A 26,750-nucleotide genomic window follows, 5' to 3' on the forward strand; every position below is an offset into this window, starting at 1 on the left:
ACATTACCAAAGTCCACAAACAGTGAGACTGATTATAGATGCATAAACACGTAGTGAGCCACTTAATTTTAAGATAGGTACAGGAACTGATTGAATAAGAATTGGAAATCCTCATCCTTGTGTTCAAATCCCTCCATGACCTCGCCCCTCCCTAACTTTGTAACCTCCTCCTGTGTTACAAGCCTCCGAGATCTCTGCACTCCTCCAATTCTGGCCTCTTGTGCATCTCTGATTTCCTTCACCCCACCAATAACAGCCGTGCCTTTAGCTGCTGAGGCCCCAAACTCTGCAATTCCCTCCCTAAACCTCTCGACCTCTCTCTCTTCTACTTTCAGACACTTAAAACTTACTTCCTTTGATCAAGACTTTGGCCAATATCTCCTGTGCAGCTTGGTGTAAAACTTTGATAATACTCCTGTGTAAAGGCTTGTGATGTTGTTATTGTGTCAAAGGTGCTATATAAATGAAAGTTGTAGTCGAGGACTGTTCTAAACTCCTCTCTTTTTCTGTTGTTCCTTTCTCCAGGTCACCAATGAGATCACGCCAGTCCTGTCGTACTCCTACGTGTCAGTGTTGGTCCCGGTGTTTCTGCTGACAGATTACCTCCGCTACAAGCCAGTCCTCATCCTGCAGAGTCTCAGCCATGTTGCCATTTGGCTGCTGCTGCTCTTTGGAACCACTGTGCTGCAGATGCAATTCATGGAGTTCTTCTACGGCATCACCATGGCTGCTAGGGTGGCCTACTCTTCCTACATCTTCACCCTGGTCACTCCCCAGTCATACCAGAAGGTGGCTAGTTACTCCCGGTCCTCTGTGCTCATGGGGGTCTTTGTCAGCTCGGTGCTGGGGCAGCTTTTTGTCACCCTGGGGGACGTGCCCTTCTACACCTTGAACTACATTTCCCTAGGGTTTGTGACCTTTGCCTTCACCTTGACCCTTTTCCTCAAGAGGCCCAAACGGACCATGTTCTTCAACAAGCAGGCCCTGGAAGCCAATGGTACCGTCCAGTCTGAGGCAGATGCCGCGCACGCCACCTCTGTCATGCTGGTGGACGAGAAGCAGAAGGCCCCTTGGAGATGGCACTGGCGGGAAACCGCGCTGGTGAAAATGATCCTGGAGCTCAAAAGTTAGTGGATGCCCCTTCTTTACGTTCGCCCGCGTTCGCCTCTGAGTTAGAAGGGTGTGGGGTTGAGTTCCACTCCATGAGACTTGAGATCCTAATTTAATGTGGCACTGCCAGTGCAGTACTGAGGGAAAGCAGCACTGTCAGAGGTGCCATCTTTCGGATGAGATGTTAAACCGATGCCCTGTCTGTCCCCCTCACAGGTGCATATGAAAGATCCCATGGCACTATTCTGAAGAATACCAGGGGAGTTCTCCCCAGTGTCCTGGCTGATATTTATCCCTCAGTCAACATCACTAAAGCAGATGATCTGGTCATTATCACATTGCTGTTTGTGGGATCTTGCTGTGCACAAATTGGCTGCTGCATTTCCTACATTACAACAGTGACTACACTTCAAAAGTATTTCACTGGCTGTAAAGCCCCTTGGGATGTCCTGACGTCGTGAAACGTGCTGTATAAAAGCAAGCTTGTTCTTTTCTTACTTTGTCCATCCTGCTTCTATTGTGAAATGCAAAAATGTTTTACTTGGAGCCAGTGATGATGCTGAGCGTTCCTGGGTTAGAGATGGCGCGAGGAAGAATGAGATGCTTTGTCTGCTCCCTTTATGGCTTTTATTTTGCATTTGATTATCGTGCGTTTAAAGCCAAGTGGGAGGAAAGTGTTTTTTATTTTCCCTGTTAACTCGTGCCCTATTTAGAACTAGACTGAGCCTGCATCAACTCCTTACATTAGGTCCTAGCTTACTCTGAGCCCTCTACTGTATTATAATAATGGCACAGAGTACTTTCTCACTGCAGTACGTAGGAACATGAGGAGGCCATTCAGCCCCTCGAGCCTGTTCCACCATTCAATTAGATTATGGCAAATCTGCATCTTAACTGTCTCTACCACGTTGGTTCCCTATCTCTTGATACCCATAACTAACAAAAACCTAAAAATCTCAATTTTGAATTGACGTTCAACATTGAGATTTCCACTACCTTATGTGTGAAGAAGTGCTTCCTGACATCACCCCTGAACAGCCTAGCTCTGATTTTAAGGTTATGCCCCCTTATTCTAGATTCTCCCACCAGAGGAAATAGTTTCTCTCTATCTACCCTATCAAATCCTTTAATCATTTTAAATATCTCAATTCGATCACCCATATTTTTCTATACCCAAGGGAATATAAGTACAGTCTGTGCAACCTATCCTTCTAATTTAATCCTTTTAGTCCTGGTATCATTCTGGTGAAGCTGCACTGCTCTCCCTCCAGGGTTAATGTATCCTCCTGGGTTGTTATGTTAGATATTAATAGATTATTTTCAACTGTTGGTGAACAGCATACTCTGATCAGGTTTTGCAGTTGTGTTCTCCCACTGTCGCCCTCTCTTCTCCCTGTCCAGCGCTCTCCAATCGACGGCCAAAGCCAATGCACACAATACCAGCTCACTCTTCCCACTGTGATCTTTCTCCTTGGCTCTGTCCTCAATGGCTCTTCCTCCTCTTCACTTTGTTCTGTGCATCACCTTACTCATTATGCGTTCTTCCCAGAGAGTTCTCAACTCTGGCTGGATATATTCTGGGCAGTTTTATCACATGACCGCCGCCCCCACTCCCGCCATTGGACGCCCGACATGTACATTGTGCCTGCACACCGCCTTCCTCCACCAATCAGAAAGTGAGCAGGCCCTTTCATTATCCGATTGGATAATTCTTGAACTGTTTTCCTTATCTCCAATATTTTCATAACAAATATACAAAAGTGCTCAAAGCAAATGAAGAACAACACTTTTTTTTAAATGTGCCTTTGATTTTTGTCCTGGGTTCCTCGAAGCAGTGTCCTGGCAATTAATCTTTCATTCCGAAGACTCTAGGACAGCCCTGCAGGCTTGGCAAACCTCATTCGTTTCCAGGTGAAGGCCTCCCACGGCCCCCCACCTCCAACAGCCTCCCCTGACCGATTTACCTTGTCTTTTGTCCTGTTCTTTTCAACTTCAATGGTGGTCTTAATTACAAACTTTGACCCTTCACCTAGGCCCCTCAATTTCAGAAAGCCAACTGCCAGCCCATGAACTGCTTGCGATTTGTCCAGCATTTAGAAGAGTGCGACTGTTGATGTGGCTTTTGCGGCCTACAACAGGTTTAGCTGTGAGCCCAAGGAAGGTTGCTGTTGCCTGGGTCTCCACGGCTGCATTCACAGCCTGCCAAGGAGGTTAACCAAGCTGGGATTTAGAAAGAAATAAAGAATTGCATTTCTCTGGCACTTCTCATGACTTCGGGACACCCCGAAGCCATTTTGGTATTCCAGAAGTGTTGTAATGAAGGAAATGCACAGCAAGCTCCCACAAACAGTAATGCGATAATGACCAGATAATCTTTGTTTTAGCGATGTTGGTAGAGAGATAAATATTGGCTAGGACACTGGGGAAAACGCCCCTGCTCTTCTTTGAAATATCGCCACAGGATCTTTTACATTCACCTGAGAGGGCAGACAGGGCCTTGGCTAAATGCTTCATCTGAAAGATGACACCTCCAGCAGTGCTGCCGTCCCTCACCACTGCACGGGGAGTGTCAGCCGGGATTATGGGCTCAAGTCCCTGTAATGGGACTTGAACTGACAGTCTTCTGGCTCAGAGGCATGAGTGCTGTCAACTGAGCCACTAAGACAGTGCAAGCAATGTGCTTCTGATGAATCGTTGTTAACTCGTGTTGATCGAAGGTGGGTTTTCTGAAGTGAACCGATTGCGTTTAGGGTGATTTTGCGCTCTGTAACAATCGCCCGCAATGAGAAGCTGGCTCCTCTTGGTTCTTACTCTTGGTCTTCATTTCTCTTTCTCCAGACACGGTCCGATCGCCACGTTTGAAGTTGTGGTCTCTATGGTGGATTTTTAACTCCACTGGTTATTACCTGGTAGTTTACTACGTGCAGATCCTGTGGGACAACATCCACCCATCCAGGGAAAACAGAGGCATCTACAATGGAGGTGTGGACGCAGCTGCAACACTGCTAGGTATGGAAAAGAAAGTTTCTCTTAGCCCTTGGGAATGACCTGTGAGGCAGGACAGTCCAGGGAAACACGAGAACCTACAGTTCCAATACAGAATAATACAGCGCAATATTATAATGGTGAAAACGTCCAGGGCCGTCAGAGTCTACAGCTCCACTGTAGAATCATACAGAGCACAGAATGAGGCCATTCAGCCCTGCATACATGTGCCAGCTCTTTGAAAGAGCTATCCAATTAGTCCCACTCATCTGCTCCTTTCCCTATAGCCCTGCAAACTTCTGCTTTTCTAGTATTTATCCAATTCCCTTTTGAACATTACTATTGAATCTGCTTTCACCGCCCTTTCAGGCAGTGCATTCCAGATCACGACAACTGGCTGCATTTTAAAAACTATTCTCCTCATTCCCCCCAGTTCTTTTGCCAATTAAATCTGGGTCCTCTGGTTACTGACCAGCCTGCCGGTGAAAACCGTTTCTCCCGATCTACGCTGTCAAAACCTTTTGTGAGATTTATTTGCAGCTGAAATAATATACAGGTGGATATGAAAGATCCCACAGCACTTTTTCAAGGGCGAGCAGGGGAGTTAATACTTAGCCCTCATCGCTGAAAACAGATTGTCTGGTCATTTTACCATTGCTGTCTGTGGGAGCTTGCTGTGTGCAAATTGGCTGCTGTGTTTCCTGCATTACAACAGTGACTACAGTTCAAAAGTACTTCATTGGGTGTAAAGCACTTTGGGATGTCCAGAGGCATTGAAAGGTGCTATATAAATGCAAGTCTTGCTAACTTTCTTGCACACCGCACCCTTTGCTGATTGATGATAAAATCCTGGGTGTGTAAACTCCTGCCATCGAAGTCCACTGTGCTAAAAGCAACAAGAGAAAAATCTCCAGATCTTTGAATTTGGGAAAAATCTTTTCAGAGTTCTACCTCCGCAGTGAAAGAAGTGAGATTATTTATTCCAAGGTTTGATTCTGGCTGCATTGCAATTCCTAGATTGACACAGGTCCAGATTGATGAATTTGCCAAACGTAACTTGTTTACATCACTGAGACTGCCAGCTCAAGCATGATGTTCAAGACCAAGTAACCCAATTCTTAGACAAACACATTCACCCTAACCATATATTGACTTAGAACAACATGCTCATTACTGGCATGGCAGCAGAGAAGAATCCAATGTTCAGATACTCACTGATACCAAGAAACATGTTGCTGTAAAGTGATGACACTTCTAATCTTGGCTGCCTAGATTTCAGAGCACAAGATGTAAACAGAATCCTCCACACCCCTAAAGCAAATTCAACAAGCTGTGCTTGGCACAATGCTACTGATTTTTTGGCATATGTGATTCACAAATGGTAAAAAAAAAATCAAAATCTTAAATCATTCAATTTGACCCCATTCTACCCACATGCCTTCATGTAAAGACTTGTATTTATACAACACCTTTCCCAGCCTCAGCATGTCCAAAAGTGCTTTACAGTCAATGAAGTGCTTTTGAAGTGGAGTCACTGCTGTCAATTTCAGTAAATTACAAGTTAATCCCTTTTTTGTTTCGGTGGACCGGGGACTGCTGGGTAGGGGAAAACTATTTATTTGGGCAGTTTTAAAATCTTTGTCTTTTGCGAGGAGCAGCCTTGATAGAACGGGGTGCGGAGCGGACTTTCAGCTGAGCGGTCAATTTCAGTAAGATACAAGTTAATCCCTTTTTTGTTTCGGAGGACCGGGGACTGCTGGGTAGGGGAAAACTATTTATTTGGGCAGTGGCAGTACCCGAGACACTACACGTGTAGTGTCTCCCACCCACCCTCCTCCTCTAACCAAAAAAAAAAGGACTCTAGTGTGTTGATAAGGTAAGCTTTTTATTTAAAAAGTTCAGTCCGTCGGATTGCTAAGCGAACAAGTTTTGACTTTTTTTTTCGTTTGGTTTTTCAGTAGATTTATTGGGAATCTAGAATAGTGGGAATGGAGGTAAAGGCAGTTGTATGTTCCTCCTGCAGAATGTGGGAGGTAAGTGTCGCCAAGAGTGTCCCTGCTGACTGCATCTGCGGGAAGTGCACCCAACTCCAGCTCCTCGCAGACCGCGTTAGGGAACTGGAGCTGGATGAACTTCGGATCATTCGGGAGGCGGAGGGGATTATTGACAGGAGTTATAGGGAGGCAGTCACACCTCAGTTAAAAGAAGTAGGTAGATGGGTTACCGTCAGGGGAAGGAAAGGGAACCAGCAGGCAGTGCAGGGATCCCCTGTGGCCGTTTCCCTCAACAACAGGTATACCGTTTTGGATACTGTTGGGGGGGACGACTTACCAGGGGTAAGCAATGGGGTGCAGGTCTCTGGCACAGAGTCTGTCCCTGTTGCTCAGAAGGGAAAAGGGAAGAGGAGCAGAGCATTAGTCATTGGGGACTCCATAGTTAGGGGAACAGATAGGAGGTTCTGTGGGAACGAGAGAGACTCACGGTTGGTGTGTTGCCTCCCAGGTGCCAGGGTACGTGATGTCTCCGATCGTGTTTTTGGGATCCTTAAGGGGGAGGGGGAGCACCCCCAAGTCGTGGTCCACATAGGCACCAACGACATAGGTAGGAAGAGAGATGGGGATTTAAGGCAGAAATTCAGGGAGCTAGGGTGGAAGCTTAGAGCGAGAACAACCAGAGTTGTTATCTCTGGGTTGTTGCCTGTGCCACGTGCTAGCGAAGAGAGGAATAGGGAGAGAGAGGAGTTGAACACGTGGCTGCAGGGATGGTGTAGGAGGGAGGGTTTTGGTTTCCTGGATAATTGGGGCTCTTTCTGGGGTAGGTGGGACCTCTACAAACAGGATGGTCTTCACCTGAACCAGAGGGGTACCAATATCCTGGGGGGGAGATTTGTTAGTGCTCTTCGGGGGGGTTTAAACTAAATCAGCAGGGGAATGGGAACCTAAATTGTAGTTCCAGTGTACAGGCTGTTGAGAGTAGTGAGGTAGGGGATAAGGTTACAGGGACGCAAGAGGGCACTGGCAAGCAAGAACTTGGTTTAAAGTGTGTCTACTTCAACGCCAGGAGCATCCGGAATAAGGTGGGTGAGCTTGCAGCATGGGTTGGTACCTGGGATCCTGATGTTGTGGCCATTTCGGAGACATGGGTAGAGCAGGGGCAGGAATGGATGTTGCAGGTTCCGGGATTTAGATGTTTCAGAAAGAACAGAGAAGAGGGTAAAAGAGGGGGGGGTGTGGCATTGTTAATCAAGGAAAGTATTACAGCGGCAGAAAGGACGTTTGAGGACTCGTCTACTGAGATAGTATGGGCCGAGGTTAGAAACAGGAGAGGAGAGGTCACCCTGTTGGGAGTTTTCTATAGACCTCCGAATAGTTCCAGAGATGTAGAGGAAAGGATAGCGAAGATGATTCTCGACAGGAGCGAGAGTAACAGGGTAGTGGTTATGGGGGACTTTAACTTTCCAAATATTGACTGGAAATACTATAGTTCGAGTACTTTAGATGGGTCAGTTTTCGTCCAGTGTGTGCAGGAGGGTTTTCTGACACAGTATGTGGACAGGCCAACCAGGGGCGATGCCACATTGGATTTGGTACTGGGTAATGAACCCGGCCAGGTGTTCGATTTAGATGTAGGTGAGCACTTTGGCGATAGTGATCACAATTCGGTTAGGTTTACCTTAGCGATGGGCAGGGACAGGTATATACCGCAGGGCAAGAATTATAGCTGGGGGAAAGGAAATTATGACGCGATTAGGCAAGATTTAGGATGTGTAGAATGGGGAAGGAAACTGCAGGGGATGGGCACAAACGAAATGTGGAGCTTATTCAAGGAGCAGCTAATGCGTGTCCTTGATAAGTATGTACCTGTCAGGCAGGGAGGAAGTTGTCGAGCGAGGGAGCCGTGGTTTACTCAAGAAGTTGAAGCGCTTGTCAAGAGGAAGAGGGCGGCTTATGTTAGGATGAGACGTGAAGGCTCAGTTAGGGCGCTTGAGAGTTACAAGCTAGCCAGGAAGGATCTAAAGGGAGGGCTAAGAAGAGCAAGGAGAGGACACGAGAAGTCATTGGCGGATAGGATCAAAGAAAACCCTAAGGCTTTCTATAGGTATATCAGGAATAAACGAATGATAAGAGTTAGAACAGGGCCAATCAAGGATAGTAGTGGGAAGTTGTGTGCGGAATCAGAGGAGATAGGGGAAGCGTTAAATGAATATTTTTCGTCAGTATTTACAGTAGAGAAAGAAAATGTTGCCGAGGAGATTACTGAGATACAGCCTACTAGGCTAGATGGGATTGAGATTCACAAGGAGGAGGTGTTAGCAATTTTAGAAAGAGTGAAAATAGATAAGTCCCCTGGGCCAGATGGGATTTATCCTAGGATTCTCTGGGAAGCCAGGGAGGAGATTGCAGAGCCGTTGTTGTTGATCTTTAAGTCGTCATTGTCGACAGGAGTAGTGCCGGAGGACTGGAGGATAGCAAATGTTGTCCCCTTGTTCAAGAAGGGGAGTAGAGACAGCCCTGGTAATTATAGACCTGTGAGCCTTACTTCGGTTGTGGGTAAAATGTTGGAAAAGGTTATAAGAGACAGGATTTATAATCATCTTGAAAAGAATAAGTTCATTTGCGATAGTCAGCACGGTTTTGTGAAAGGTAGGTCGTGCCTCACAAACCTTATTGAGTTTTTCGAGAAGGTGACCAAACAGGTGGATGAGGGTAAAGCCGTGGATGTGGTGTATATGGATTTCAGTAAGGCGTTTGATAAGGTTCCCCACGGTAGGCTATTGCAGAAAATACGGAAGTATGGGGTTGAAGGTGATTTAGAGCTTTGGATCAGAAATTGGCTAGCTGAAAGAAGACAGAGGGTGGTGGTTGATGGCAAATGTTCATCCTGGAGTTTAGTTACTAGTGGTGTACCGCAAGGTTCTGTTTTGGGGCCACTGCTGTTTGTCATTTTTATAAACGACCTGGATGAGGGTGTAGAAGGGTGGGTTAGTAAATTTGCGGATGACACGAAGGTCGGTGGAGTTGTGGATAGTGTCGAAGGGTGTTGTAGGGTACAGAGGGACATAGATAGGCTGCAGAGCTGGGCTGAGAGATGGCAAATGGAGTTTAATGCGGAGAAGTGTGAGGTGATTCACTTTGGAAGGAGTAACAGCAATGCAGAGTACTGGGCTAATGGGAAGATTCTTGGTAGTGTAGATGAGCAGAGAGATCTTGGTATCCAGGTACATAAATCCCTGAAAGTTGCTACCCAGGTTAATAGGGCTGTTAAGAAGGCATATGGTGTGTTAGCCTTTATTAGTAGGGGGATCGAGTTTCAGAGCCACGGGGTCATGATGCAGCTGTACAAAACTCTGGTGAGGCCGCACCTGGAGTATTGCGTGCAGTTCTGGTCACCGCATTATAGGAAGGATGTCGAAGCTTTGGAAAGGGTGCAGAGGAGATTTACTAGGATGTTGCCTGGTATGGAAGGAAGGTCTTACGAGGAAAGGCTGAGGGACTTGGGGTTGTTTTCGTTAGAGAGAAGGAGGAGGAGAGGTGACTTAATAGAGACATACAAGATAATCAGAGGGTTAGATAGGGTGGATAGTGAGAGTCTTTTTCCTCGGATGAGGATGGCAAACACGAGGGGACATAGCTTTAAGTTGAGGGGTGAAAGATATAGGACAGATGTCAGAGGTAGTTTCTTTACGCAGAGAGTAGTAGGGGCGTGGAACGCCCTGCCTGCAACAGTAGTAGACTCGCCAACTTTAAGGGCATTTAAGTGGTCATTGGATAGACATATGGATGTAAATGGAATAGTGTAGGTCAGATGATCGGCGCAACATCGAGGGCCGAAGGGCCTGTACTGCGCTGTAATATTCTAATTCTAATTCTAATGTAGAAAGTGGGGCAACCAATTTGTGCACAGCAAGCTTCCACAAACAGCAGTGAGATAAAAGGCCAGCTAATCTGTTTTTAGTGATGTTGATTTGAGGATAAATATTGGCCAAGATGCTGGGGTGAACCTCCTCCCCCCCAAGCACTTGGGCGGAATAGCACCTTGGGATCTTTAACACCCACCTGAGCGAGCTGACAGGGCCTCAGTTTCCAGTCTCATCCAATAGACAGCACCTCCAACTGTGCAGCACTCCTGCATCACTCTGAATTTTGTAGTGAAGTCTCTGGTGCGGGGCTTGAATCCACAACCTACTGACTCAGAGGTGTGAGTGTTATCTACTGAGCCACATCTCATACTATATGCAAAGCAGCTACGTCAGCAATCTACTCTCTGGATTTTCACTTTTTACAAAGAAATCACGGCACTCAAATAGGCCATCCAGCCTAACTGGCCATACTCCACATGAACCTCCTTCCACCCCCCCTTGAACTGATCCCATCAGCATATCCATTTGTAAGAAGTTCCTGACACCTGGTTATGGTTTCCAACATCCTCCCTTTTTTGTATGAGACGACAATATCTTTAATCAGACAAAGAAATAAAACAATATAACTGTGCGCTTTCTTTCCCTGGGTAGAGACTTATAATTATTGTTCCTTTTCAGTTCTGACCTTCTCTACAAATTGATCAAGAAAAGCTGAAGATCTTACAGTGTGTTTCTCTGCAAACACTATCATTGATAATTGATTATGCTATGACAAGTGTTATTGTGACATCCTAGAAAGGATGTATTTCCTTGAACAACAACAGAATCCACTTGTTTTTCATCCTGTTCTTCGCTGTTCTATCCCTTTTCTCAAAACTGCCCTGGTTAACTATTTCAACAGACATGAATCTTGTATCCTGCACTTAGCAGTGACAAAACTCTGTGCCCGCTAAAATTGTACCCCAACACATCAAAGTATCCTGGGGTGGCGCAGTGGTTAGCACCGCAGCCTCACAGCTCCAGCGACCCGGGTTCAGTTCTGGGTACTGCCTGTGTGGAGTTTGCAAGTTCTCCCTGTGTCTGCGTGGGTTTTCTCCGGGTGCTCCGGTTTCCTCCCACATGCCAAAAGACTTGCAGGTTGGTAGGTAAATTGGCCATTATAAATTGCCCCTAGTATAGGTAGGCGGTAGGGAAATATAGGGACAGGTGGGGATGTGGTAGGAATATGGGGTTAGTGTAGGATTAGTATAAATGGGTGGTTGATGGTCGGCACAGACTTGGTGGGCCGAAGGGCCTGTTTCAGTGCTGTATCTCTAAAACTAAACTTAACCATTTCAGTTTTTCTAGCTACAGTACAAATCTACAAGCAAAAGAAACCCGAAAACTCTTTTAATCATTTGAGATTAAACCAAATTCTAATCTGATGCATCTGTTACTTCTATTCTTGTCTCCCTCCCGTGTTTATCTTGCTTTCCCTTAAATACATTTACAGTATTCAGCCACTCCATGTGGTAGCACATTATACATTCTCATCAGTTTCAAGATAAAGAAGTTTCTCCTGGATCCTTTTATTGGATTTATTAGTCAGAGTCATTTACGGCACAGAAGAAGGCCATTCGGCCCATCAAGCCCACGCCAACTCTCCGTAGAGCAATCCAGCCAGTCCCATTGCCCCTGCTCAATCCATGATGACTATCTTATATTTATAGCCTCTACTTTTGGTCTCCTGCACTAATGGAAAGATCTTCTCTACATTTACCCTATCAAACCCCTTCATTATTTTAAAGACATGTATTTGATCTCCCCTCAGCCTTTTTTTTTTAATCCAAAGGAAAGAGCCAAAGCTTGGAAACTGAAAGCCAATCTTTCTATGCAAGTGTCACTCAGGTTCCGCAACCCTGCCCCCATCCCGGTACTGCTGCCCAATCTTCGTACAGTCCCGTGGTCCCTCAAGTTTTCAATTGGCCTCCTTCATCTCATTGGCAGGTGCCATCGCATCTTTCTCAGCGGGGCATGTCAATCTGCGCTGGTCGCTTTGGGCAGAGCTGGTAATTTTCATCATTACGGCGTTGCAGGCCGGACTTCTGTTCCTCATGAACACTACCACCAATATCTGGGTCTGCTACGTGGGCTTTGTCCTGTTTCGGAGCAGCCACCAACTCCTGGTTCCCATAGCGATGTGAGTATTAACTTGTTTTCTCCCCCCCCCCCCCCCCACCCCCCCACCCCCTGCAATGCACTGCCTGGCTGGGTGTTGGAAGCAGATTCAACAACTCTCATCCGGATACTGGATAAATACTGGAAAGGGAAAAATGTTGCATTGCTGTGGGGAATGAACAGTTCTAAGGAGGGGATGCAGCAGAGGGCATGCCTTGAACTGGGACTAGATGGGGAAAAATATAGAATCGTACTGCACAGAAGGAGGCCATTTGGCCCAGCATGCTTGTGCTGGCTCTTTTCAAACAGTTCCCCTCCTCTGCTTGTTACTCACAGCCCCACACATTTCTCCTTTCCAAGCATTTATCCAATTCCCTTTTGAAAGTTACTATTGAATCTGCTTCCAGTGCCTTCCAGATCATAGCAACTCACGGTGTTCCTTTTTAAAAAAATATTCTCCTCATCTCCCCTCTGCTTCTTTGGCCAGTTGTTTTAAATCTGTGTCCTCTTGTAACCAACCCTCCTGTCAAAACCAGTTTCTCCTTATTTACTCTATCAAAACCCCTCATGATTTTATACAGCAGTTTATTGAGCCACTGAACCAGTAGCTTCCTCTCGTGAATTATTGGCTGTGTTCCATTTTTTTTCTAAAGCCCAGGGCATTCGCCTCGTTACAAGAGAGACTTGTTGATGTGAGATTGATAATCCTCTGGAATACACATGCACTCATATTCGATTGAAAGGGGGGGATTGGGGCGGGGATGGGGTCCTTATTCAATTGAAGAGTCACGTGGGTAAGCAACACAAGGGGATGGATTTTTAACCCCTGATGGGAGTGAGCACAGAGGTTGGCGGCTGCAGAAATCCAGCCACGGGGCTGTTTTCCCAGAGGGGGTCTGGGGAGGACAGCGGGGATACCCACCCGCATGTGGCAAGTAGCCAATTAATGGTCCTTAAAGGCCTATTAAGGTCTATTGTCAAAGACTGACTGGAATCTCCCATCGGCCTCCTGGCGCCCCCTCACCCCGATGTGTCGGGGACTAGGCCAGTTGCCTGGAGGCGGCCTCCTGGCAGGAGACTGTGTGGGCCAGGGCTCCAGGCAGGCTTTGAGGCCCTCCCTGCTTGCTTGGCTTCAGCTGCAACCACAGGCCGCCTTTGGAGGGGCTGCCGAGCCCCCACAGTGATGGTGACCCAGCAGCTGAGTCCATTTTTTATTTTAAAGTTTAAAAAGTTGGGAACGAGGAGCCTCTATCTTGAGGTGCCCTCCCTTTCTCACCTGAAAAGGTAGCCTGTTGCTGCTTCAGTGCTGGAGGGCCTCCTATTGCCTACCCCCAACCGCCAACTTTGATAGCCCGCCTGTCATCCTTAATTGGACAACAAGCCCACTGTCTGGCCAATTAGTGGCCAATGTGGTGTAAAGCACTGCCAGGTGACTGTTCCGCACACAGTCTAGGGTTTGAACCCCCATGTGCCCCTGATGGTGGGTGGGTTCCCAACCCGTAGGGGAACATCCTGCCCTGGATGTCTGTGCCTCTCTCTCTTCTTCCCTGCCCCCCCCCCCCCGCCACCATTGCCAGGGTTTGAGGGCCAACAAGCGGTAGCTTTATGCCGATTAGTCAGTTCTGTGAGTGTCTTTGGCTTGGGGCCCAGGCAAATGTACAAGAAGAGTTTTAAGAAAGATTTCCTCCAACAGCCAGACACTCGAGAGAAATACAGTGGCTGCTCCTGCACCTAACTAAACCCCATTTAAATTACAGAAAGGCTTGTGTTGCAGCTACTGCTGCTGGGTATCCTGAAGAGAATATTTCATCCGTGTGTTTGCTATTAGTTCAAAAACTATAAATGTAGGTGGAAACAGCACCCAAAAGAAAAACGTGCGTTTCCAAAGAGCCTCTCCCAACCTCGGGATTTTCCAAAGTGCTTTACAGTCAATGAACTATTTTTTTGAAGTGTAGTCACTGTGATGTAGGAAATATGGCAACCAATTTGCACACAGCAAGATCCCACAAACAGCAATGCAGTCATCGGTTTGTCTAGCGGTGCTGGTCATGTGGCGACTGGTTCCAGAGCACTATTTTGTAGAAGAGCAGGGGAGTTCGGCCCCTGTGTGCTGGCCAATATTTATCCATCAATCAATATCACAACAGCACATTTCCTGGTCATTATCATGTAGCCGTCAGTGGGATCTTGCTGTACACAAATGGACTGCTGCATTTCCAACATTACAATAGTGACGAAATTTCAAAAATAATTCTTCATTGACTTCCCTCCCTCTCTGTGTGTCTCTCTCACTCTCCAGTTGTTGTGAGTCAATTGTCCTGACTGGGCGTCCACTGTCATTAGTTTTCAGATTGCTACATCATTGACGAAGGAACTCTGTGCCCTGGTCTTTGGTATCAACACATTTTTGGCCACCATTTTAAAGACCATCATCACCCTGATCATTGCTGACAAACGCGGCCTGGGACTGCATGTGAACAACCAGGTAGGTGTAAAATTAAAGGTCTGTCGAGCTCCCCTCTATAATACACTGGGCCAGGAGGGAATAGATGTTGGGGGAGAGAGAGATACTCACCATAAACCTTTATAAATCATGGTTAGGCCTCAGCTGGAGTATTGTGTCCAGTTCTGGGCACCGCATTTTAGGAAGGGTATGAAGGTCTCAGAGAGAGTAGAGAGGAGATTTACTAGAATGGTACCAGGGATGAAGGCACTTTAGTTATGTGAAGAGACTACAGGATCTAGGATTGTTCTCCTTGCAGCAGTGAAGGTTAAGGGGAAATTTAAAAGTGGTGTTCAAAATGATGAAGGGGTTTTAATAGAGTAAATATAGAAAAACTGTTTCCACTGGCAGGTGGGTAACCAGAGAACACAGATTTAAGATAATTGGCAAAAGAACCAAAGGGGAGATGAGGTGTTTTTTTTTTATGCAGTGAAATATTCTGATCTGGAACACACTGCCTGAAAAGGTGGCGGAAGCAGATTCAATAATAACTTTTGAAAGGGAATTGGATCAATACTTGAAGGGGAAAACATTCGTAGGGTCATGGGGAAAGAACAGGGGAGTGAGACTAATTAGATAGCTCCTTCAAGGAGCCAGTACAGGCACAATGGGCCAAATGGCCTTCTACCATGCTGTATGATTCGACAAAGGCCTCCTGTGCTGTGTACTGGGTTATGGAGTTGGTCAGTCCATGCAACTGTGCCATCTCCTATCCCAGAGCAGTGTCCATGCTGACTGCTGCACACTGCAATTGCTGCTCTTTCAAATGAAACATTAAACTGAGGCCTAGTCTCCCCTCACTGGTGGATGTAAAAGATCCCACGGCACTAATTTGAAGAGCAGGGAAGTTCTCCCTGGCATCCTGGGGCCAATATTTATCTCTCAATCAACATCACTAAAAATAAATTATCTGGTATTTATTACATTGTTTTTTTTTTATTCATTCATGGGATGTGGGCATCAATGGCATTATGATCACTGATCTAGGCTGGCTAGGCCAGCATTTATTGCCCATCCCTAATTGCCCTTGAGAAGGTGGTGGTGAGCTGCCTTCTTGAACCGCTGCAGTCCATTTGGGGGTAGGTATACCCACAGTGCTGTTAGGAAGGGAGTTCCTGGATTTTGACCCAGCGACAGTGAAGGAACTGCGATATTAGTTCCAAGTCAGGATGGTTTGTGCCTTGGAGGGGAACTTGCAGGTGGTGATGTTCCCATGCATTTGCTGCCCTTGTCCTTCTAGTTGGTAGAGGTCGCGGGTTTGGAAGTTGCTGTCTAAGGAGCCTTGGTGCGCTGCTACAGTACATCTTGTAAATGGTACACAGTGCTGCCACTGTGCGTTGGTGGTGGAGGGAGTGAATGTTTGTAGATGGGGTGCCAATCAAGTGGGCTGTTTTGTCCTGGATGGTATCGAGCTTCTTGAGTGTTGTTGGAGCTGCACCCATCCAGGCAAGTGGAGAGTATTCCATCACACTCCTGACTTGTGCCTTGTAGATGGTGGACAGGCTTTGGGGAGTCAGGAGGTGAGTTACTCGCCGCAGGATTCTGAGCCTCTGACCTGCTCTTGTAGCCATGGTGTTTATATGGCTACTCTAATTCCATTTCTGGTCAATGGTAACCCCCAGGATGTTGATAGTGGGGGATTCAGTGATGGTAATGCCATTGAACATCAAGGGGAGATGCTTAGATTCTCTCTTGTTGGAGATGGTCATTGCCTGGCACTTGTGTGGCGCGAATGTTACTTGCCACATATCAGCCCAAACTGGATATTGTCCGGGTCTTGCTGCATTTCTACATGCACTGCTTAAGTATCTGAGGAGTCACGAATGGTGCTGAACATTGTGCAATCATCAGAAAACATCCCCACTTCTGACTTTATGATTGAAGGAAGGTCATTATTGAAGAAGCTGAAGATGGTTGGGCCTAGGACACTACCCTGAGGAACTCCTGCAGTGATGTCCTGGAGCTGAGATGATTGACCTCCAACAACCACAACCATCTTCCTTTGCGCTAGGTATGACTCCAACCAGGGGAGAGTTTTCCCCCTGATTCCCATTGACTCCAGTTTTGCTAGGGCTCCTTGATGCCATACTCTGTCAAATACTGCCTTGATGTCCAGGGCAATCACTCTCACCTCACCTCGAGTTCAGCTCTTTTGTCCATGTTTGAACCAAGGCTGTAATGAGATCAGGAGCTGAGTGGCCCTGGCGGAACCCAAACTGAGCGTCACTGAGCAGGTTATTGCTAAGCAAGTGCTGCTTGATGGCACTGTTGATGACACCTTCCATCACTTTTTACTGATGATTGAGAGTAGACTGATGGGGCAGTAATTGGCCGGGTTGGACTTGTGCTGCTTGTTGTGTACAGAACATATCTGTACATATTAGCTGTCCCATTTCCTACATTACAACAGTGACTACACCTCATTGGCTGTAAAGAGGTCATAGAGTGCGCTCTCTCTCTCTCTCTCTCTCTCTATTTATATATAAAAATATAAGTTTTGTTTTTTGCTTTGGGTCTGCTCTTTGACAGGCTCTGAGGTTTTGGCAGTGAGATGGGAGGGGAAGAGATTTGAGTAAAACGTAAATAAACATTTTGCTGCCCTTTGCAGTGGGAGAAGGGAGCAGCTGAGCCAAAGCCAGCCACAAGGATCATTTGGTCATGTGCTGTTTTACTGGGTGGCTTCCAGCTTTCATTTCCTGTTTTTAGCGAGAGAAAGAGTGAGAGGCCCAGGCACTCTCTGGCTGGTGGGGCTGTGGAACAACCACTCTTCATCATCATAGTTGTCGAGGAAGGTTTGAAGAAATCTGGTGATCAGCAACTGAGACTGAATAAGACCCAGGATGAAACATTACTGGCTGAGCCAGGCATTAGGCCATGAGAAGACTCTTGAATTACCTCACAGACTCTCGTTCAAGTTCTGGCGGTTTTGCTGAGTGTGAAGGTCAAGTTTGAGAGATACGTGCCCTTATTGCGACTACCTCCAACTGCACCTTTTTAATATCCCGATGTTCTTCCCTCTCGAAGGTGCAGACTCTTTCCCATGATCCTGTAGTTACCGGCAGCCCTAACAATCCTTGGCCTAAAAAGTGGCCATTCTTCATGGCCAAGCCATCACCTTGCTTCTATACAAACTCCGTTAATGTCTCAAGGAACTCTGCGCCTGGAGTTTGATAGCAACACATTTCTGGCCACCATCTTAAAGATCATCATCACCCAGATCATTGTTGACAAACATGGCCTGGGGCTGCATGTGAACGACCAGGTAGGTGTAAGATTAAAAGTCTGTCGAGCTCCCCTCTATAATACACTGGGCTGGGAGGGAATAGATGTTGGGGGAGAGAGAGATACTCACCATAAACCTTTATAAATCATGGTTAGGCCTCAGCTGGAGTATTGTGTCCAATTCTGGGCACCGCACTTTAGGAAGGGTGTGAAGGTCTCAGAGAGAGTAGAGAGGAGATTTACTAGAATGGTACCAGGGATGAAGGGGTGGGGTGGCAGGAGGCAAAAAATACATTGACACCAACCCAACAAAAGAGATTGGGGTGAGGAAGGGGTTGGGTGACTGAAGAGGTGGGTTTTCAGGGGGGTCTTGTGGGGAAGTCTGCAAGAGTTAGCAAGCTACTTGCCCATGTAGAGCAAGCTCAATTCCGTCCTAAGCCAGCCTCCAAACTCATCCACTGGATGGCGATTAGACACAGAGGTCATGGTGTGACCGGGCAAGGACAAGAAAATTAGCTGAGATTCAGTAGTAGCTCCTCCCCCCCACCATTACCCCAGCAGATTTATTCTGCAATGAATTGACTTGGAGATTTTCCATGGTCCTATGTTGATACATGTGGTTGTCAATACCAAGATTCATCCAGCTTGGGTTTGGATCCTTGTACAGTTAATCACATGGATAAATACGAGTACCACAGAAAGTGCTAATGTGGACTGCCATCCCCATGATGAATAATAAAACAAACAAATACTTAATTTGTTCGCCTGAACTATAATTCTGCAGCTGAAAGTTGGTCATCTGTTTTTACCAGAATCGTTACAAATATCCCTTCAATGCAGTCAATATCTCTCTTTAGCGCAGAGGCCAATTGAGGCCCCATAAGTGGCCCATCAATGCCCAAATAAGGGCCTCTTCCCACAGCTACTGGATCTTGCCAGCGGTGGGTGGGGCCTCTGCCATGCAGGGAGGATGCCTTGGTAATGAGATGCCCTCCCTGTGGGCTTGTGGTGGAGGGGCCCACCTTCATGGTTTGATTTATGGCCCAAGGAAGGACCTACACCAGGAACTACTGTATATCCCAAGACGTTCCTCCCCTGGAACGAACGACCACCACACCCTATCCCTCCTTCCCCCCCCCCCCCCCTCACTGGGGCTTTCTGGACTGGCCCCAGCAACCCCACCTCACCTACCTCTTCTCAGGTTCCAGTGGTGGGCCTGGGTCTGAGGCCTCTGCTGTACCGACAGTGGCCACTGCTCCCAGTAGCGCTGCTGAGCTGCCGGCCCTGTGATTGGCCGGCAGCTCTTGGGGGCGGTATCTCATCCCTAGTATCTCATCACTATTCAGTGTTTAAAGGGTCGGGGATCCCGCCTCCTAAAACTTTGACCCCAAAAGGCCGGAGGATCGCTCCGGGGAGACAAAGAACTGCAGAAGCGGGGATCCCCCCCATCTTTTCGGCCCAGCATCGGGAGCCCCGCCTCCTGCATAAAATACAGTCCCTAGTATGTATATTCACTCTGCCATATACACCTACAAGACAACCTGAATCTGAACAAAGACAAGTTCAGATTTGCTCCCATCGCCCCAGTTGCCTTGGAGCTGGTCCCCAGTGATCTAGTCAGCCGTTAAGGAGCTGATTGAATTTGTTCTATTCAGAGCAACAAGGAGGTGTGGCCATTTTATTTCTGAAAATTGATCCTTGCAAATTGATGTCAGTTTTCAGGCTTTTAACAATAAAGTTGCCATCAGACCAGGAAGTTTGTGTACCTACCCTCGCTGCTGACTTATCTACACCTCGTGTCCCTGCTCTTCATCCATGTTTAATACCATTGGCTTTATTGTATCCAAGCTTTTCAAGAAGCCAATCAGGATTGAGATCTTTTAATCCAACCATTTATCCTTCATCTTAAACACTTCATGGAAAACATTCCTTTATTTTCTCCTTTTTAATATTCGTCCTCTTTTTCGAAACTCTTTCCTGACAAAGGGTGCAGTGGAACTGTGCTCTCAGCAGGTGGCCCTTTTTGCTCTGTGGAAGATCCCCTGGCTAATATTTAAACTTCAAGCAAGATCACTAAAATGTGGCAATGTTGAGTGCAATTCAAAGTAGTTTACGGAATGTATTCCCTTGAATTTAAGATGATTAAAGGAGTTGATTGGGTACGAACATATGAATTAGGAACAGGAGTAGGCCACTCGGCCCTTTGAGCCTGCTCCGCCATTCCATAAGTTCATGGCTGAACTGATTATTCCACATTTCCACCTACCCCCGATAATCTTTCACCCCCTTGCTTATCAAGAATCTATTTACCTCTGTCTTAAAAATATTCAAAGACTCTGCTTCCACCGCCTTTTGAGGAAGAGAATTCCAAAGACTCACGACCCTCAGAGAAAAAAAATTCTCCTCATCTCGGTCTTAAATGGGTGACCCCTTATTTTTAAACAGTGACCCCTAGTACTAGATTCTCTCGTAAGGGGAAACATCCTTTCCACATCCACCCTGTCAAGACCCCTCAGGATCTTATTTGTTTCAATTTAGTCACCTCTTACTCTTCTAAATTCCAGCGGATACAAGCCTAGCCTGTCCAATCTTTCCTTGTAAGTCAGCCCGCCATGCCAGGTATTAGACTCGTAAACCTTCTCTGTACTGCCTCCAATGCTTTTACATCCTTCCTTAAATAAAGAGACACAGTACTCCAGATGTGGTCTCACCAATGCCCTGTATAGCTGAAGCATAACCTCCCTACTTTTGTATTCAATTTCCCTCAATAACATTAACAATAACAATAACATTAACAATAACATTCTATTAGCTTTCCTAGATAGGGAAAAACTATTTCCTCTGGTGGGGGTGTCAAGGACAAGAGGACAAAACCTTAAAGTTATAGGCAGGCCGTTCAGGGGTGATGTCAGGAAGCACTTGCTCACATAAAAGGTAGTGGAAATCTGGAACTCTCTTCCAGCAAAAAGCTGTTCGGGCTGGAGGGTCAATTGAAAATTTCAAAACTGAGATTGATAGATTTTTGTCAGGGAAGAGTTTTCAGAGATGTGGAGCTAAGGCACATAGATGGTGTTAAGATGCAGATCAGCCATGATCTAATTTGAAGGGACTGAATGGCCTCCTCATGGCAGCTACTGAGTGCAGTGATAACTGCTTGTAAATGTGTAGCTCACAGACAGAAAAGTCCAGCATGCCTGTCCTTTTGTTTTTTGTACCTCAGCTAGAATAAGCAGCAGACGGGAGGAAAGTGAGGTGGAGAGAAATACATAGCCAGCTTTGACCTGAACCACCACAGTGGCCATTAATACACTGCTTATCAATAAAGTTTATCCAAAACTAAGGGCTAATGAAGGCTCTAGTTAAGGGAACTATGTAGGTGAAGTTGACGGGTCGAATTAAATTGTAGAGAAAAATCACGTTATTTTTAAATATTGTTTTCTTGACAACACAGGAAACTGAGCAACCTACTCGTTATAATAGCCACATTTGTATGTACACTTAAAGCTGACAGGAAGCTGAATTAGTCCCAGGTACTCGTGGTTTAGTGTGGTCTTCAACACACAGGACATTACATAATTCTGATATTCATTATAACAACCACATTTAAATCTCTTCATGGAGCAGGAATGGTGTTTCAAAGAAAGCCAAACCCACAGTGTTAGAATAATCTGCCAAATGCTGAATTCCAGGTCTCCGCGTTTTCCAGCCAATCATCTGCTTTGAATAAGGTTTATTGATAAACAGCGTATTAATGGCAGCTGTTAAAGCAGGCCTTATTTTGTGGATTTTGCTCTTGCAACAAGCCACGCCGTGCAAGAACAGTTTTTATTTAATATATATGTGTTTTTTAAATTAATTATTGAGTTGAATAGAGAGCCTGCTTGGCAGTGTGCAGGGTAGCACTGGGTGTGATTGATACTTAGCGATCATGGCAGCCTTTTCCAGCACTCGCCACTGTTGACTCCATGGAAGTTGTCATTCCCAGTGGAACTTTGCTATTCCCCGCATTATCGCAGGAGGCTGATTTATAAGACCTGCATTTATGTAGCGCCTCTCACGCCCTTAAGCTGTCCCAAAGCACTTTACAGCCAATGAAGTACTCCTTGAAGTGTAGTCACTGTTGTAATGTAGGAAATGCAGCAGCCAATCCGCGCACAGCAAGCTCCCACAAACAGCAACGTGGTAATGACTAGATAATCTGTTTTTGTGATGTTGATTGAGGGATAAATATTGCCCAGGACACCGGGCAAATCTCCCCCGCTCTTCTTCAAAGTAGTGCCGTGGGATCTTTTACGTTCACCTGAGTGGGCAGATGGGGCCTCAGTCTTAATATCTCATCCGAAAGATGGCACCTCTGACAGTGCAGCACTCCCTCAGGTTATGTGTCTGGGGTGGGGTTTGAATCCCACAACTTTCTGACTCTGGAAGCGGGAATTCCACCCACTGAGCCCTGGCTGATGTGGCCGATTGGTGAGCACCTGCCCCGGAACTCCAGATTTTGTATCCCACAATTCCCGGTCTGTGTGGTATGCTGTATTATGTAGTGGGGCGGGAGGGGGGGTGGGGTTAGCAGAAATGACCAACCTCCCTGGGGATTCAGGTTTGCCATTGCGTTTCCAACCCGCCTTTTCCAAAGTTGGATGAGGGGACCCAAATGGAAATGATTGGAGCTGCTGGATTACTGTTATTAATTACACAATGTTCTGGGAATTTCGATCATGGTTTTTGGTGTGATTCTGTCTGATTTTCCATTGTTAAACAGTAGGCCTGTTTGTAACCTACTGTAGGCCTGTTGGTTCCTTTAATCTTAGCCACTAGTTTCTAGTTGACTTCCACTTGTCTTGCCGTTTTTAGTTGGTAGCTAACTCTTTTTCTCTTTTACCCCGTTTTCCCCCCCCCCCCCCCCTACCCTCAACCAACCACCCCAAATGCAGTTCTACTTCTACATTGGCTACTTCTCCCTGCTGGCTGCCACATATCTGGGGAGGGGCCTGTACATTTTTGCCATGTACCACCAGGAAAAAAAGGCCCGCGGCCCACAGGAGGAGGAACAGACCAGCAGCTCAGTGACGGAGCCGGACAGGACCGACGGTCACACGCACGCGGCCTGCTCAAAGGCATGAAACAGTGATGGACATCGGCAGGGGAGGGATTAGGCGGGGTGGGGGGAGGGGAAGGTGTCTCTCTCTCTCGTGCCTTAAAGTAACAATAGAGCAGGAGCGAGAGAGTAAACATTTCGGATATTTTATTTCAAAAAGGAAGAGTGTGCAAACGATTGTTTGTGATTAGGCTGCAGATTGGCCACTGGACCTTCTCACTGAACACCGATCATTGCCAGTCGCTTTTGAAGTGCACAGAAAGATCCCAAGGCAGCGTGTCTGTGTAAACGTGAGTGGCATAGTTGTACGGCTGATTGCCAAGGTAGAGTATGCAGATCCACAAAGTCAGACATTTCTTCTTTAGCGACAGAACACTTTGCAAAACAGGACGAGTATTAGCCGCTGGGCCTGCTCCCCTCCTCGGCAACGCGGGTTTTAGGTGGACTCCGGAACGAAGCTGAAAGCTGAGCCTGGCCTTCCCATATGGAGCCAGTCCTAGCCTTTGAACTGATGCCTGGAGGACATGTGACTGGTTTGCGTGACATCATGGTGACCAAATAAATGGCACACGGCTCTTCCAACATCTGTCCTTGCCCCCAGCGTGACCAGCTTCGGCAGGTTTTGTGTTGTGAGAAGTGCCCCTTTTGCTGAGAACTTGCCAAAACCAGCTAGCTGCCCATTGAGGCCCACATTTGTCACTAACTGACAGTACAAAAGTCGAGAGATATTCTATGACAGCGGAGATTGGGATGAGGGAGGGAATATGTGGCATTGGATTGCGATTAACCCTTGTGCGCTTTTGCTGCCAAATTGAAGATGTGGGAATTAGGGGAGAGACGTAGGTTTTACACTTTACTATGAAATACTATAATGTCAATCGTTTCAAATTTATGCACTTTAACTTGCAAAAAGACAGTTAATCCTTGTGTTTAACTCCCATTATCACCAGCACACCCTCTCAATGTTGGACCCTCTGTCTGTTGACTTGATTGCCATTGACTGAACATGTACATATGGTTAAGTTTGTCCTCCGGACAGAGGCTCACCTTGACACTGACTGTCCAGCACCGGTTTAATGCACTCACTGTTCCTCACTACGACTAAAGGACACAGAAGTGCCTTATCCACGATGACGTACGTTGTGGTGCACGGAACCGTCATCAAAGGATTCAGAGTTGCTTTGCCCCGGTAAATATGACGTTGGACCACTTTTCCAAACCCCTCTTCCTGCCATAATTATTATGGAGAGAGAGGAGATGGAAAAGCAGATCATCTAGAAAATGGAACAACTCTATTAATGTGTACCCATTAACTAGCTCCATTTGCATGACTGATAGAGTGAAGATCAGATTGATTTACTGTAGCTTGCTCATATTGTTTATGCATGATCGATTGACAGCAGTAGTGTTAAAAGATTTTTTCCAACACATATTTAACGGATAGTTCTATTTTCGAGTATCATGAGGACTGGTTCGCGACATTTTGTGCCGATAGCACCTTGATATCATGTCTCCATTTTAAAATTAAATATTTGCTGGAGCTCCTTCAACACATTTAAGTGTTCAATACCTCGTCTCCGTGAAACTCTGACACACCAGTCAGCAAGCCCTCATTGTAAAGTAGGGGACAAACTCAGGACTGTTAACGTTGAGGGAATTTGTGGAATGACATTGCAGGAGAGTGGGGCAGAAATACGATTTATTTTAAAGAGTGAGGAGCATCACAAGGGGTTATATTTGTTTGAAAACTAAAACTGGATTGCATGTGGATTTAGAGCTGCTCCGGAACATCTTCCTTAAGCTCCTGTGATCAGGTTGATCTATGCTAAGCTTTGCAGTAGACAGTGGTTCGCGCGCAGTCATACAGTCCACAATCATACAAGGACAGCTGCCTTCTAGCAGGATGGCTGAGTCTCGGGGCCCACTGGGTGCAGCTAATAGTTAAAAAGCTCTGAATGCTGTCACTCAGAGAGACATGGCTCCAGGATATATGGTAGCCAGCTGTGGTTGGACGTATTCCTGGAGGCTTCACCACTTGACCTCCCACCTCCAGCTGCCCTACCCAGTCGAATTGCCTTTTCTTCCCCCATTCCAACAACTATCAAAAGTGTTCAAAGAAATCAGTTAAAGCATTTTTAAAATTTTATATTTTTTTCCCAATGTCATATGATGTTTCTTTCTGGTTGCTCGCAGCAGTGTCTTAGGGATTAATCTTCTATTCCTGGCGACTCCAAGGCAATCCTGGAGAGTTAGCAACCCTACAGTTTACTGATGACAATTTATCCAAATACAGTCTCATAGATGCAGGTCGGTTGCCAGGTGCGGAGTTTTCCCAAGAGCTGATTTAGAAGGAATTATTTAAACTTGATTATGAGGCCCTGTTTCTCACTCGCACTTTACCAAGGAGAGGGTTGAATTATAGATCTGCCAAGCTGATGACAGCATTCTCTGTAATAACCCATCACAAACACTCTTATTTTGTAATACTTTTTGCAATTGTGGGTGTTTCATGTACTTCATGTTAAACTTGTACTATAACTATTGCCACTTAACCGATTTAGTACCCAGCACACTAAGATTGATTGGTAGTCTAGGCCTAGTTGGGCATTAGAAGCAAGCGGGTTGCCAACGCACACCCTGGCACCTGCCGAGAGTGATAATTGGTCAGCAGAAGAATGTCCTGGTTATTTGTTGGGCCGGGACAGTCGCATTCTGAAGCCATGCCACAAGGGCAGCATTTTAATCTAGTCCGAGGCTTTGATGAGGCCTGCAGTTGAATCATAGCCTCATTTAGGGTTACCGACTCTGCTTGGGTTATTCCTGGAGTTTTCATCGCTTGACTTCCCGCCTCCAACCAATCAAAGAGCCCACCCCCAACTCTATAACTGAAATGTTCAAAGACATTGAAAGAAAAACACACTTGTTTTTTATTGTCCCTATTATTTTTCTCCTGGGTTTGCTCGCTTAGATTAATCTTTAATCCCAGGACAGTCCTGAAGGGTTGGCAACCCTACACTCACTGCGTGTTTTGAAGTAAAGGTTCAGCCCCACTGAGTAACCTTCCTTTGCTCAATCTGCCACTGAACCAGCGAAATGACTCTATCTTCAAATTTATATTTTTGGTTGTGCAATTCCTGCTGCATACAAAGAGTTAATGGTGTCTTCCCAAGGTCCTAATCTAAAGATTGCAGGTCTGAGAGATTATTTTCAATGCTTATTTAGAATATATACATATAAACATAATATATATTTGAATTAAATATATGTACAGTTTCCAGGTTTTAGTTAACAGGCTGCTGGTTTAGCAAGGCATTGCTTTCAGCTAACATTTAATGACTAGATTTAACATTTAGAGAGCTGGTCTCCTTTCTAATAATGGCATGATAGTGCACTACCTCCACACTGCACCATCAGATTAGAGTGCCGTGCACAATTCTGGTCCCCATGTTACCAAAAAGATGCAGAGGCACTGGAGACTGCGCAAAGCAGGTTTACAAGGATGGTACCAGAACTGAGAGGATATCACCATCAGGAAAGACTGAACAGGCTGGGGCTCTTTTCACTAGAAAAGAGAAAGCTGAGAGAGTTCTTTGAAAGTTATGAAGGGATTTGATGAGGCGGACAGACAAAAGATATTTCCACTTGCGGGGGAGTCCAAATCTAGGAGCCATAAATATAAGTTAGTCACTAATTCTGTCTAGCTCTAATTTTTAACTCTTTCCTCTGGTGGGGGAGTCCAGAACAAGAGGGCATTAACCTTATAATTAGAGCCAGGCTGTTAGGGGTGATGTCAGGAAGCACTTCACACAAAGGGT

General features: G+C 46.1%; 1 protein-coding gene across 1 annotated transcript in view; it reads left to right on the forward strand.

The window, feature by feature from the left end:
- slc19a1 (solute carrier family 19 member 1) overlaps positions 1-22,983 on the forward strand; it is a 37,991-nt gene extending 15,008 nt beyond the window's left edge. The window contains exons 2-6 of the mRNA XM_068036013.1: positions 526-1,126; positions 3,949-4,119; positions 11,942-12,134; positions 14,456-14,597; positions 22,772-22,983. Of these exons, the coding sequence (XP_067892114.1) occupies positions 526-1,126; positions 3,949-4,119; positions 11,942-12,134; positions 14,456-14,597; positions 22,772-22,960 (1,296 nt within the window). The 3' untranslated portion in view covers positions 22,961-22,983. The remainder of the gene's footprint in view (positions 1-525; positions 1,127-3,948; positions 4,120-11,941; positions 12,135-14,455; positions 14,598-22,771) is intronic.
- Positions 22,984-26,750: the final 3,767 nt, after the last annotated feature.

The sequence above is a fragment of the Heterodontus francisci genome, chromosome 7 (genome assembly GCF_036365525.1).
Source record: "Heterodontus francisci isolate sHetFra1 chromosome 7, sHetFra1.hap1, whole genome shotgun sequence".
In the NCBI taxonomy this organism is placed as follows: Eukaryota; Metazoa; Chordata; class Chondrichthyes; order Heterodontiformes; family Heterodontidae; genus Heterodontus; species Heterodontus francisci.